Source organism: Bubalus bubalis, chromosome 21, assembly GCF_019923935.1.
Source record: "Bubalus bubalis isolate 160015118507 breed Murrah chromosome 21, NDDB_SH_1, whole genome shotgun sequence".
NCBI classification, from domain to species: domain Eukaryota; kingdom Metazoa; phylum Chordata; class Mammalia; order Artiodactyla; family Bovidae; genus Bubalus; species Bubalus bubalis.
The window spans coordinates 25,046,649-25,061,729 of record NC_059177.1 but is presented as its reverse complement, the minus strand read 5'-3'; the positions used below and the strand labels follow the sequence as shown (position 1 = coordinate 25,061,729).

Below are 15,081 nucleotides of genomic sequence, written 5' to 3'. Positions count from 1 at the left end.
GAGGAGGAGCTCCATAAAGGGGAGAAGCTGGTGACGGTAACGGGCAGTTGTTACATACAGAGAGATTGAACAAATGCATAAATACATTGAGAAGAGTGGAAGCCAGGGTTCTCATGGCTGGAATAGGAAGTTAAAAATATAGACAGAAAAAAAAATAAACCTAGAACAAACCCTCTATGAAGTATCACAGGATTCTGGTGTGGACTCGAAATACATACACACACGCTTCTATCTATCTGTCTGTCTGTGTGTGTATATGTGCATGTGTATGGGCTTCCCTGGTGGCAGCAGTGGTGTCTCAGCGGTAAAGCATCCACCTATCAATGCGATAAACATAGGTTTGATCCCCGGGCTGGGCAGATCCCCTGGTGAAGGACATGGCAACCCAAGCCCACTCCAGTATTCTTGCCTGGGAAATCCATGGACAGAGGAGCCTGGCAGGCTACAGTCCATGGGGTTGCAAAAGAGTCTGGCATGACTTAGCAACTAAACAACAACAACTCATGTATGTAAAATTATACATATACATACTTACATGCATTCATATACATATAATATATAAAACCTACACACAAACACACATGCACGTATTGAAAGGTCCTCAGAGCAAAAACACCTCAATGAGTACACGTAGCATCCAGATCATGGCTTCTAAATACCATTCTCTAATTTAAAAAAAATGAAATTTCCTTAGAAAAAAAGACCACTTTGATGGCTGGAACAGGAAAACTGTAAGATGATTCTGAAACACTTTCTTGTACCAGAAAGTAAGGAAGAGAACAAAGAATAGCAGGCACATGTCAAAAAGATGAAGAAACCAGCTTGAATAGGCTCCTGCTGGCCAAATCGGTGAAACTTTGGGCATCAAATAGTCATAAGTTATAACTTCCTTTATGTAATAATAAATAACTTCCTTTATTTAATAAAAAAATTCCTTATTTAATAAAATAAGAAGCTATGGATTCACACTGAAAGAGTAGATCATACTGATAGAAATAGATAAATAAAAAATAAATTCTCAATAAGGAATAGTATATTTACATTGTCTCAAAGTCTGTAACCACAAAATGCTTACTAATTATAAGGGGAGGGGGAGGTAATTTCATAGTGGAGAGGTTTCGCAGGCAGTACCTTAACCAGTGATCAAAGTTAACTTCAGCAGAAATGAGAGAAGCAGAAGTCCTGGACTATCTGATAGGATGCTATCTGAAGCACACAACATTCCTGATTCTAATCATAATTAAACAGCAAACACAGGGAAACACCCTTTGCAGGAGGGGAATGGAGGGACAGGAGGGCAAAACAATGTGATCAATATACTCTGGATGGTGGGGAGTGTTTTCTTTTCATGGTGATAATTTTTAAAAATAAGAGCCAGTTCTTACACTGCTTTAATTATCTTTAAACAAACAAACAAAAAAATCTTTATAGACCCTTTTTATTACCCATATTTTCAGCATCCAGCTCCTACAACGACCCCGATCCTGTTGTCCCTTAGACAAGCCTAAATTGAGTGAAGCCTAACCAAATCAGTGCCTTGTAATTTTTGAAGTTACCAGGTGAGGAAAATCAAGTGGAAACAGAAGGTATTCAATTAATACTTTCAAGGACACTAAAAAGAGAAAACAATAAATGAAATCTATGATTCTCTGCTGGATCTTTTTGCTACAAAGGATTTTATCAAGAAAAACAGAGAAAGGGGACTGACAGTTAGATGCTAGCATTGAAACAATGTCAATTCCTTGATTTTTATCATATTATTGTGTCCTTTACAAAAAAATAGAAACTAATTCATTTAGGATAATATGGCATGCTTGCAAAGCTACTCTTAAATGGTATAGGAAGAAAATTCTTTGTACCATTCTTGAAACTTTCCATATGTTTGAGATTGTTTCAAGATGAAATAGTTTTAAAAATATCTATTTACTTGATGTCTAATACTGTTTCAAAACAGGGTCAAGTATTTTCCACATGGTGTAATTTTTCTTTTCTTTTTCCAGGTGATGGTGGCTTGAGCCCTCCTATTTTTATCCAAGAACCACAAGATGCTATTTTTCCTTTGGATTTGTCAAAATCTGAAATAATCCTGAATTGTGCTGCTAATGGTTACCCATTACCCCATTATAGGTAAATTTCTACTTCTGAGCACCATGCTGTTGTTTTTTTTTTTTTTCCCTTTGTCTTCAGGGTAAAGTATACACACAATTTATTGTTGTTGTTGCTTAGTGGCTAAGTTGTGTCCAACTCTTTGCAAATCCATGGACTTCTCTGTAGTAGTCTACCAGGCTCCTCTGTCCTTGGATTTACCAGGCAAGGATACTGGAGTGGGTTGCCATTTCCTAATCCAGGGGATCTTCCTGACCCAGGGGTTAAACCCATGTCTCTTGCATTGGTAGGTGGATTCTCTACCACTGAGCTGTCACCAAAGCCCATACACACCATAAAATGACCTAATTTGAAGTGTACAGCTCAATGAATTTTTACATAGGTATACAGCTGTGTTGGAGAATGGCATGGCAACCCACTCCAGTATTCTTGCCTGGAGAATTCCCATGAACAGAAGAGCCTAGCAGGCTGCAGTCCATGGGGTTGCAAAGAGTCATACAGGACTGAGCAACTAAGCACAGCACAGCACATTCAGCTGTGTGTTCACCACTCAAATGAAGATACACATTTTTGGTACCCTGAAGTATCCCCTCATGCTACTTGCCAAGTGATAATTATCTCACCCTCATCCTCCAGCAACCACTCTTATAACTTACTGGTTAGATTTGCTTAAAGCAGTTATTCTTGAGATTGGGTCTATGTTACAGTGAGAATTAAAAAAGAATGAAAGAAAAAGGAAGGAAGGGAAGGGAGAAAAAAAAATGAAGGAAGGAATAGAGGACGAAAGAAAAAAAATAAGAGAAAGGACAGGAAAAGATTTGTTTCCCCAATTTGAAAGAGATTGTAAAGCACAAGTTCATTTTGTACTCCTTTCCCCACAATATGCAGTTACTGCCTCAGTTGCCCCGTATACAATGACTATGAACATGTTTCTCTAAAAGGAATTAATCCAGATTGAAACATTTTTTATCAGACCAATTTCTGTGATTCCACTGACACATCCCATCACCCAAAAAGAACTGGTTTTAGAAAAAATATGTTGAAGACAACTATGGACCATCTAAGGCAGAAAAGCAATTTTTATTCTGGGCAACTAGAAATATATATATTTGTTCCTCACATATTACCTCTGAAATAATAAGAAAGAATGGTCTGCAGTGTTTCTGTTCTTAGAATATTACAGTAGAGGCAGAATCTGATTCACATTGTGGGTGGACTTTGCAAATATATGCGTATATGCATTATAGTTGTGTAAATCTAAGATATTGTGTTGGTAAGAATTGCATGTACAGTATGAATATAGAAAAAGTAGAATAATATTAAAATGACTATTGTGGCTTTAGGATTTAAAAGCATATTTTTTAAGTCTTAATTTTTAGTGCATACACGCTAAGTCATTTCAATTGTGTCCAGCTCTTTGCGACCCCATGGACTGTATAGCCGACCAGGTTCCTCTGTCCATGGTATTCTCCAGGCAAGAATACAGGAGTGGATTGCCATGCCCTCCTCCAGGGGAATCTTCCTGATCTAGGGATTGAACCTACAACTCTTACGTCTCCTGCATTGTAAATCATCACACACAAAAAGCAACAAATTCAGTCCATTTTGGTAAAAAACAAAAGAAACAAACAAAAAAAACTGTCTTTTCCTGATTTATATGTTTCATTAAAAATACCATATTTATGTACATAATTACTGTGATCTTATAATTATCTAATTAACTAGCTAAATGACTTAAATACAAAAGGTTAAAGACAACTTTCTATCTTGTGTCTCTTATCTTGTCAAAATAACTTCAGTATTATTTTTTACAACAAAAGAGCTGAAAACTGTGTCTTATTATTTAGGTTTTATTAAGGCTTTTCTATCTTTAGAATACCTCAACCAATGAAGTCCATCTAGCAAATGAAGATTACTTAGTTTATAAATTGGTCCATCTAGTTCATGGTTGTTTCCTTAAGTAAAAAGCTGTGTTATTTAAATTAAAACTTGGCTAAATATACAAAAATGTTACTAACATTTTTGAGATCACCTAATACTTCAAGTTGCAATTTTATTTTTGAGAACTAATTTGATTGTTCCTAAAGATTGATAGAATTTATTAGAGAAGAGGAAAAACATGTAAGTCCCTATACAATAAGAAACAATTGTTAAGTATAGGTAAGACAGATCATCGATTAGTCATGTACTTATATAAAAATTTCTATTGACTTATAACACATGAAAAGATATAATACAGTGGTTCTCAAACAATTTGCTAATAATACCTGTTAAGAAATACACTGAATGAAGAGATTGCAAATTTCAATGTTGTGAAATGGCTTCTGTTGTAACGCTTGTAAATAAGGAGGCTAAAGACAGGCAATCAACATCTTATTTCCAGTCCCCTTAACCGGGTTTAGCTTATTTCTACTATCATGGTATAAAATACTCAAGATGCTTTTAAAAGATAATGAGGGAAAAAAAAAAAGTTTTTAATGCTTAAATGTCAGACTGAATCCCAGTTTTCTTGATAATAAAGGGCAGAGGTATTTCAGACAATGCACATTAGGAACAAAATGTGAATTTTAGTTTTAATATGACCCTTCCGAACTTAAAATTTATTTTTAAAAAATCCTCATGACTGTATTCGTTTTGGATTGTGTGTCTAAGTGTGTGTGTATGTGTGTGAAACAGATGGACACTCTTTATGATTCGGAGTTTAACATTATTTGAAGTTACTTGGGTATAGTGTGAAGCTGTACTAAAAACCCATTGGCTTAGAACCAAGAGTCATCACTTCTAGTCACAGCTCTATTGTTACATATATAACCCTGGAATAATCATGTCTTTCTCCTATCGTTGTATCCCTCATCCATAAAGTGAGGGTGTGGTTGATTTTAAGGTGTATTTTATTCCTTTTAGTAAATTCCCTTTAGAAAATGAAGTCTCATAAGAGAAACTAAGCAACATTGAAAGCAGAACTTTGGAAACAGTTTAAAAGAATCTTGTCTAAAGTCACTTTCAGTTGGATTCAATACTTTTACGGACAGAGTATCAGTGAAGACAAGATATATGTTAGGCAAAGTTTTCCAGTGGAAAGGATCACTTTCTATTCTTTTAAAGACCAGGAAACACATGAAAATTAACATCTAACCATGCAGCTTTGTTAAAGGAAGGAAAATGGGTTACTCAAAAATAGTACTTGGAAAAAAAATAGTACTTGGGTAGAATTGCTCATACTTAATAAGTCAAGGATATAGTGATGAGATAGGTGATGAGCTGAGTTCTAGAGCTCAGAGTATATATTTTATTTGGGAAAATGAAACGACACACACATAAATTATTTTTACATAGGATACACTCTGTCAGAAAAAGTTCTTTGAATGTCAGAGAGAATTTCTACCACGTGTCCTCTGAACCTGGTCACTGGAGAAGGTTCCTTTCTGTGATTTAATCTATTCCAGTCACAAAGACATTCTTAAGTTTGGAGAAGCTCTAGGCCTGTGAGTAAAAATCATAAAGTGTGTTACTCTGCCTTACTATTCTTTTTACTCATTTCCTCCCTTGATCTACTTAACAACTTTCTGTGACAAAGCAGGGTATTTGTATTGTGCAAATTTTATAATCAATGGATATGACTTTTGGAGAAATGACTTGGCTAAGCATACAGAACAAAGGAATATCAAAGCTAGGACTAGGACTCTTTCTATGAGGTCAATGGAACTAAATTTAGTGCACGTTAGAATCACCCAGAGAGATGTTAAAATTTTCAATTTTGGAGTTCTTCATGTGTCTAGGAATGGGTCCAGAAACAGCACTCCATGTAACTCTAAAGCAAGGCTCAGTTTTGAAAAAAACACTCTCACACACACATATATTATCACAGACTAGCAAACAAATATAGCCCCAGACATTATATTCTTGACACAGGGCTTAACTACTTAATAGTGAAGGATGTTCCCCAGAAAAAGGTCAAGATTTTAGTTCAAATCCATTATGTTTCATGGAATTAATATGATATTAAGGCAGATGCTTAAAATAATCTTCTATAGCATATTTCCTAGTTTGCATCATGAGGTAATTCTCCTGGGCATGGCATTCTATCAGTAACACTTGTATGACAATCACTTGAATTCATTAATACTATTTCTCAATTTATTTAAACATATTAATTAGAACAAAGCCCACACCATGAGTTGAACCCCTGATCTATATGCACAGTTTAATAATCATTGTACCATAGTGATTAGAATGATTATGGGGAGAGTGTGAAAAATTCATTTGCTGCAGCTAAGCCAACAACTTTGAATTTGTGTTGAAAAACAATTACCGAGCTTAATTAGGAGCATGTAATGATGACAGCAGTTATTTCAGTGATTGATTTCAAAATTAAAGAAAGCTGGCAACCTAAGTGCGGTATATCCTTTGCATTGAAAAAGCAAGGGAACACAAAGGTTCAAGGACCATGTCCCGTAAACAAACTATGAAAGACAATATTATAGCACTGGTAAGGAGAATATTCAAGGCTTCAGACAGGCCTGAAAAAATAATAGTTTTCTCCATTTTCTTCTTCTAATATTGAGAACTAAAAACCGAATAAATTTCTCTAGAAAAAAAAATTGGCAGATAGTTCAGGCAAATGAAATGTACTATTTTTGACTGTTGTCTTTCAGCTTCCTTTTATTAAAAAGAAGTTGAGGTGCACAAGAATTGGCTAAGTAATTTAAAAGTGACAGAGTCGGTTCAAGTCCTCTGGATGATTTGATATCCATCATTTCTCATCTTTAACAGGGTGGAAGATACCCTAAGTCTGTATTTCTCTTCTACTGCTGTAGACATTTGCTAGACTTTTTCCACGGGATGTTTCAGAATTCTAAAAAAGTCAATGACATTTGGAATAATTCTATAAAATGTCATTCCTTCCTTACAATTAGCTACCCGCACAAAACTATTTTTAATATGACCTTAGCATGAAGGGAAGAATCTGCAGAGCTCGCATAAACCCTAAAGAAACAAGATGTACAAACTGTCTTTATTTCACAGGAAGAGGTATTCACTTGTTTTTCTGACTGATTATCTTAACTCAATATTTTAAAATATATCTCTTTTCTTAAATGGTTTATATTACTACACAAAGCTAGTGCCCTAGAAATGTATATGTTTGAATGTGTAATATTCTGATTTCAAAATGTCTGACTATTTTGATGGAAGTAAGGGGTTGCAAGCTGGGGGAGGTGGATCCATTAAAGATAACAAATGGGCATTCATTCATCTTAAAATGATAAAACGTAATTTCTAAATCATCTAATACTTCTATGAAAATAAATATAACTGTTAGGATTTTCTGATACTTAATTAATGTTCTAAAAGATTGTTGACTACTAGGTAAGCCGAGAAATTTTTTGCAGCCTAAAATGAAAACCTCTCAAACTGCATTTGTTTTGTTAAGGTATAATTTTAGTTTGGCATTTCTAAGTACTGTTGAAATATTTTCAGCATGATTAATTTTCCAAGTAAGAAACTATCAGAGACAATCATGTTCTAAAGTAGTCAGGTTATTTTTGTTTTGTTATCAACCACAAATTGGTATTGTAAAATCTTTGCTGACTTTCTATGTGCCATTCTAATATATTCTTCTTGAACTTCATGTCTAAATCATTCTTGACATTCAATTTTGCAGTATCAGTGTGGGTGTTCAGGTATGGTATATATTATTTGAAAAGTTGTTAAAGGAATAGGATGGCCAGGGTTATTGACTGAATGTCTACTTTTTATTTCTTGTGTCAAGAGTTCTGTTGCCTTACTGTACAGGTTTTGGTGAGTGTTTATAATTTGTAAAGAGTAGAAGATCTTTCCAATAATCTAGTTATTGATATTATGGAGCTCACGAAGACAATAATCTTCAGTGAAACTGGTAGGATGTGCCCACATGTAACCATGTTTTGTTTTATTTTAACAGTCTCAAGGATTGCAAATTTATGTTGTTTAAATCAGTAGTGGTCAACTCTGATTTTGGAGGCATAATTTGATTTTTTTTTTTTCCTTTGCAGGTGGAAGCACAATGGCGCAGATATTGATTTTACCATGAGCTATCACTACAGGTTGGATGGAGGCAGTTTGGCAATCAGCAGCCCTCGCACAGATCAAGATATTGGCACATACCAGTGCCTGGCCACCAATTCTCTGGGAACAATTCTGAGTCAGAAGGCAAAGCTCCAATTTGCATGTGAGTTTGTGGGAAAAATCTATAATCTTTGTGTTTCTGAAAATATATTCTTATTATAACCATAGTAGAAAAAAGCCAACTTTGCCAATCACATGCTCTTTGAGAGCAAATATGAATTTATAGAGGTAAAAAGTTATAACAGTGTGCATTTTGTGAATTCAGACTCCTGGGAATAGTTGAATCTGTTTCAAAAAAAAAAAAAAACCAGGAAATATCAGTATTATTGTATTTTGTGAATTATATTTAGAAACATCTCTGAAAGTTCTAGATATACATATTCAGATAAAGATTTTATATATATATATATATGTATATATGTATATCTCCTTTTTCCTTCTTATTTTGCAGTGGGCATTAATGTGAAGGGCACACGAATAAAAGAAAGCAAAGATGTTTTTGGGGGGGAGGAAAGCTTTCTCCCAGGAAAAGTGATCATGCATCTACAGTTTGATGTAGGTGGAAATAAAGTGGTTGCCAAAGGCAGACTTTATATTAACTGTAACAATGTCCAACTGCGTCACATAAATGTCATCCAAATAATTACCTTTGTGACATTTGGGGACATTAGCAGATGAACAATAGACATACTGCTCCTTATAGTGTTTATATATAGTGTTTCCAGGGACTGAAATGTTTCATATTGGATCCAGGGAAAGCCTTGTTTGAAATTACATTTGTTGATGTGGATGAAGCAGAAGCCTTACATCTTTCCCTTTATACCCCCTCTGCCATGTGACTCCCACTCATGCCCTCCTCAGAGGATATACCAGGGACCAAAGAGTGAGAAACTACTCTATTATTTTGAAAAAGTAACTATTTTGAAATCTACAGAATAAAATATACATCCAAAGCCCAACTTGTAGAACTGTTGCAGGAAGGAGGACCCCTTCCAGGGCCTGAAACTGGGCTCTTGTCTAACACTCGGAAATGAACTGTCAGAGGAGACACGTGCTGACAAAGCAAGAGAGTTTACTGGGAAAGGGCACCCGAGCGGAGAGCAGCAGGGTAAGGGAAACCAGGAGAACAGCTCTGTCACATGGCTTGTAGTCTCAGGTTTTATGGTGATGGGATTAGTTTCCAGGTTGTCTCTAGCCAATCATTCTAACCCAAGAGTCCTTCCTGGTGGTGCATGCCTTGTTCAGCCAAGATGAATGCCAGAGAGAAGGATTCCGGGAGGTGGTCAGACATGTGGTGTCTCATTTTGACCTTTCTCAAACTCTTCCAGTTGGTGGAGGCTTATTAGTTCCGTGTTCCTTACCAGGACCTCTTGTCATAAAACAACCCATGGAAATGATTACTATGGTGTCTGACCAGGGTGGGCGGTTTCAATCAGTGTGCTTCCCCTAACAGAACTACTTTAATCATCAGTAGATATATAAATTTGGAGTATGAAATGGCAACCCACTGCAGTATTCTTTCATAGGAGATCCCATGGACAGAGGAGTCTAGCAGCCTACACTCCATGGTGTCACAAGAGTCAGACACGACTTAGCAACTAAACTACCACCACTGCCACCATTATATAAATTAATAATTAGGTCTGTTTCTCATTGAGTCTTGTGTTCCAAAGATAACTAGCTCTACACAAAGCTCCCTTTGGTTAACCACTCTGCGAATGGCCTTGTTTCTGAATATGTATATAAATACACTCAGAAATAAATACATATGTATATAAGTATGTGTGTATAAATGTGCATGTGATTATAAATATACACACGTACATATATGTATGTGGTCCTCTAAATACACACATATACACATGTATACATATACACAAGCATTGCTAAGTGTATCTGAATATATTTATGTCTTCAGAAAACAAAAGATAATGCAAAATTTTACAGGGCTAAATGGAATATAAACAAATGCTGGTGGCTGTTCCCAACCTAGGGATCGAACTCAGATCTCCTGCATTGCAGGTGGATTCTTTACTGTCTGAACCACCAGGGGAGCCCCATTTGAAACTTACGGTAAAGATAATCACAATACTTGATTTCTACATTTCAGCTAAGACCATCACTTGGAAAAACAATAGCGAACCAAATATTAATGAAGACTTATTTTACAGAAGTAAACAATTGCTCCACAGGCTTTGAATGACTCTGCCAAAATAATTTTTTTTTTTCACTTGAATAGAAGATGACCCTAGGAGATATACATGGTCAGATTGTATAAAAATAAATTTAATAAATTTGATTTTCTGGTAAAGGGAATCCCATAGAGCATATTTATTTGCTATACCTGGTGTTTCTCCAGAGTTATGGATTCTACCCATTCTTGAAAATAACTGAATACCTATGATGAAAGTTAATGCACTGTGCTTTATATGGCCATATATTTCCTTCTCTTTGTTCCCCCTTAAAAATTTGTATTTTTAATTTCCAAATTATGTTTTTACTTTTTTTTCTGCTTTAAAAATGTGTAACTGGAAGTTTTTGTAAGTTAAAATGTAACTTCTATTTGCTAAAAAAAAAAAAGAGGAAATATTTAAAATTCAGAAAAAAAATTTATGCTTTCATTTGGATGAATGAGGAAAGTCAGTTCTTCTATCCTTGCTGACTTTCCTGTCTCTTCATAAAGTTTTCTTTTTTGGGAGTTGAAAGTATATGACTGTTGTTCCCTAAAAGCATTTCTATTACTATTTATGCAGAAAGAAGGTCTGCATCCATTAGCTGATCTTTCTCCTGCAGACTTAAAGCGTCTTAGGTTTCAAGTCTTAAACTTGAAAAAACAAAACAAACAAACAAACAAGAAAGAATCAGATCATTCTGCCTTTTCTGTCCAGTAAATATAACAGTGTCTTGCCTGAAATGTTTCTTGTTGTTTCCATGGAGAGATTTGGTTGAGTTTATCTCTGCTGAACTTGAATCAACCCTAAAAATAACCAACACTTTTTAATCACCTATAAAGCATCTCCTTTCCTTTCCTAGATCTCATAAGTACTCTTGCCAGCTTACTTAAATCAGTTGTTCATTCCAAGTAGTAAAGAATTTATTTTAAAAATGTGAAAAATACCACTTCTAGCTTTGTCACTGCTATTACGCAACTCCAAATGGTCTATTTTGAACAAATGTGCATAAAGATCTTAAAAATAAATCAAAAGGTGTTAATAACTTACAGCCCAGAAGACTCCATTTACAAATTCTTTCTTTCTTATACAAATTACTTAATCTGAGTTCTCATCACTATCTTCACAAATTTTCAACATTGCCTATTTTACTAGAAAGACTTTTGTACCTTTCTTAAAATCATAACAATGGTGGTCACATGCTAAAATTTTCGCTACAAACAGACCTGAGTTCAAATTCTATCTCTGTAAAATATCCAGCAGCAGGAAATTAGGCCACCTTTTAACAACATTAAGCCTATTTATGAAATGTATACAGTGAGAACTGCAGCAGGATCCAAAGGACAGTGACAGGAATTAACTGAGTAATGATGTGAAACCCCTGGTCCATTATAGGCACTCAGGAAATGGTAACTCTAATTCTTCTTTTGATATTTTCATTTCCTCCCCCAAATTGGCCAAACATCCATATATTTCAAACTGCTACAGTTACTCATAGAAAAATCTAGTTTACATTTCAAAACTTCCTCCAGACCAGTTGTTTTCAAGGCTTTTAAGTGTTTGACATATATTACCTTTCTTGAACTGTGGAATAACCATAAGAGGATGATTCTATCATTTCCATTTTACAGATTAGAAGCCTGAGGCTCACTGAGATTGGGACTTTTTAGAAAGTATATTGTTAAAGAATCAGTTGTAACTTTAGTATAAAAGTTCAGATTCTACAGCAGAAACCAATACAACATTGTAAAACAATTATATTCCATTAAAAAAAATAAAAATTCAGATTCTAAAACTCATATCTTTTGTATTAAGGTATTCAGTTCAATTCAAACAGTGCTCAAACAGATCAAGTGGGCTTTCGTTGTTAATTTAATAGGCCTTTGACATAATCACTGTTGAAATAATAAGCCATTTCTGAAGGACAGTAACCTTCACATAGGCCTGGTGGTAGATCCCATTGGTGCTGAGTTCAAATCCCCTTTACTGGACAATGTGGTCAGCTGTTAATGCCCATAGCTACCCCTTTTCTTCAACCCATGCCCTAGAGCTCCCCATGGGCTGGGGCTGGAGCTAGACAACAGCTGAGACCCCTTTTTGCGTAGCCCCTTCCTGTGCCCTATCCAGTTCCAATCCCTCCATTTCTCCTTCAAGTGTTTCCTCAATAAATCAATGTAGTTGAACCTCTGCGTCAGCCTTTGCTTCTAAGGAAACCAAAGTAAGACAGACACTAAACATATAAGATATTTGATCTTATTGACAGACAAATTGGGTCCAGAATCTCTAATCATATGAATTTCCATAGGTAAGAGCAAAACTATACATCAGAATAAAATTGTGTCAACAACTCTGCTTCCCACCAGTTGGCAGTCGTATACTGCCACTTTGACCTTCAGAACAAATAAACTATGAACCACCTTTCAGAACCTAACTCATCTATGGGAGAGGCTCTGTAGGTAAATTTGTCTAGATAATTGATGGTTTGTGTTTCCAACTTCTTTCCTGATGTTCAGCAATTCAAAATCTCCCTTGGAGTTTATTTTAGACTCAAGCCTGTTAGAGTTGCCTTAACTTGAATCATCCCACCACAAAACCATGCAGGAATACAGCCCAAATATTTAAAAACAAAACCCAAAAAACTCCGTTATAAAATATCCTCCTAAATCTAATCTGTCTTTAAATTGCTATGTTACTCAGGCAAGTTAGTTATCTCTGTAGACTTATTAAAGATATGTTTTGAATTATTTAATCACAAAAGTTTCCTTCAGTTCTTCCAAAGATTCTGTCATTCCAAATTATCAGGTAGATTCTTATTTAAACTCTTTTCTTTTTTCCTCCAAGCAACCTCAAACCTAAAGCAAATTCATTGAGTGTCTAGTCACCAAAAGCTTCTGTTATCACCCTGGCATTCTTTTTTTTTTTTAATTTTATTTTATTTTAAACTTTACAATATTGTATTAGTTTTGCCAAATATCGAAATGAATCCACCACAGGTATACATCCTGAACCCTCCCCCCTCCTCCCTCCCCATACCATCCCTCTGGGTCATCCCAGTGCACCAGCCCCAAGCATCCAGTATCGTGCATCGAACCTGGACTGGCAACTCGTTTCATACATGATATTATACATGTTTCAATGCCATTCTCCCAAATCTTCCCACCCTCTCCCTCTCCAACAGAGTCCATAAGACTATTCTATACAAACCAGTTTGACTTTATACAAGCTACACATGCAGCTGCTTTGAATTTCTTTTATTTCTCAAGGACTTTAGTGGTAAAGGTTGAATGTAGACTTCTTCCTTTCATATGTATGCTAATGAATTACTCTGTGTTTGTGTGAGAGAACATTGCATCTGTCATTGCTGTTTAAAATGTCATCCTTGAGTAAAGAAAAGGTAGAGGATTTTGAAAGAAACCTCTGATTTCACTGAGCTGTATTTTTTTTTTTTGAGACTCATAATATATACTTCTACCAATGAACAGAGAAACACTGGGATAAAAGTTACTTATGAATAGACTTTTTGGTCCTCCTGTATTTAATATTTAATCACAAATACCATTTTAAATAAGTTTGTTCTATTATTGCTGAAATCTCCTAGTTTTGCAAGACTGATGCTAGACTGGTTGAATAAATTAATGGTCATTTATTTATTCATCAGCCAAGCAACCAGAAAACACCTTATTTATATGCATCAAGCACTGTGCTAGGGACTAAAGATCAAATGGTAGATAAGAAATAGCTACTCCCTGTCTTCACAGAGCAGACAGGTGAAAACTTGAGAGCAAGAAAAAAAGGAAAGAAAGAAATTGGTAGCATTTGCATAATACATATTATATAGCAGACATCCTTCCAAGCTCTTTATGTAAATTAACTTCAATGAGCCTCAGAATAACACTATGAAGTTGCTATAATCCCTTTTTCGGATGACCAGATTGAGGCTGTAGAAGAATTAACCTGCTTGCCTCAAATCACACACATAATAAGCGACAGAGTCAGTATTCAAACTCGGGCAGTTGGAACCTGGAGTCCATGTTCTTAATGCGCACATGTGCGTGCATGCTAAGTTGCTTCAGTTGTGTCTGACTCTTTGCGACCCTATAAATTGTAGCCCGCCAGACGCCGCTGTCCATGGGAATCTCCAGGCAAGAATACTGGAGTGGATTGCCAAATCCTCTTCCAGGGAATCTTTCCAATTCAGGGATGAAACCCATGTCTCCTGTGGCTCCACTGCAGGCAGATTCTTTACCACACAGCACCTCCTCAAAAACAGCATCAGGTGATGTGAGAGGGTTAGATGTAATCTATAAGACAGACCAGAAGAGAAAGTAGTCAAGTTTGTCTGGATTGGACAAAGGGCAAGGGAAGCCTTCCAAAGACAGTGGGGCTTGAACTGGCCTTGAAATATTAAATCGTGTTCCAGATAAAGAAAATAGGGGAGGAGAATGTTGAGGTCCACAGGAGAACAAGAGGAATGCAAATGCAAATAAGCTTCAAGTATTAGAGAAAATGTGAGGGGAATGGGAAAAACCAAGTAGGAACATGACAAGCCATTATTCAGAAATAATTGGTTTTCTAGGACAAGGCTGAACCATAAATTAGAGCCAGGTATATCCAAATTTCAGAGACCCTTTATTTCCAAGCTTAATCTACGAATAATGGAATGATTGGGTGATATTGCGAGATGCCAGAAAAAACAGCA

The 15,081-nt window shown here is 35.7% G+C and overlaps 1 protein-coding gene across 1 annotated transcript in view; it reads left to right on the top strand.

The window, feature by feature from the left end:
* CNTN6 (contactin 6) overlaps positions 1-15,081 on the top strand; it is a 262,943-nt gene that overhangs the window by 74,149 nt on the left and 173,713 nt on the right. The window contains exons 2-3 of the mRNA XM_025272271.3: positions 2,001-2,127; positions 8,139-8,314. Coding sequence (XP_025128056.3) covers positions 2,001-2,127; positions 8,139-8,314 — 303 coding nt within the window. The remainder of the gene's footprint in view (positions 1-2,000; positions 2,128-8,138; positions 8,315-15,081) is intronic.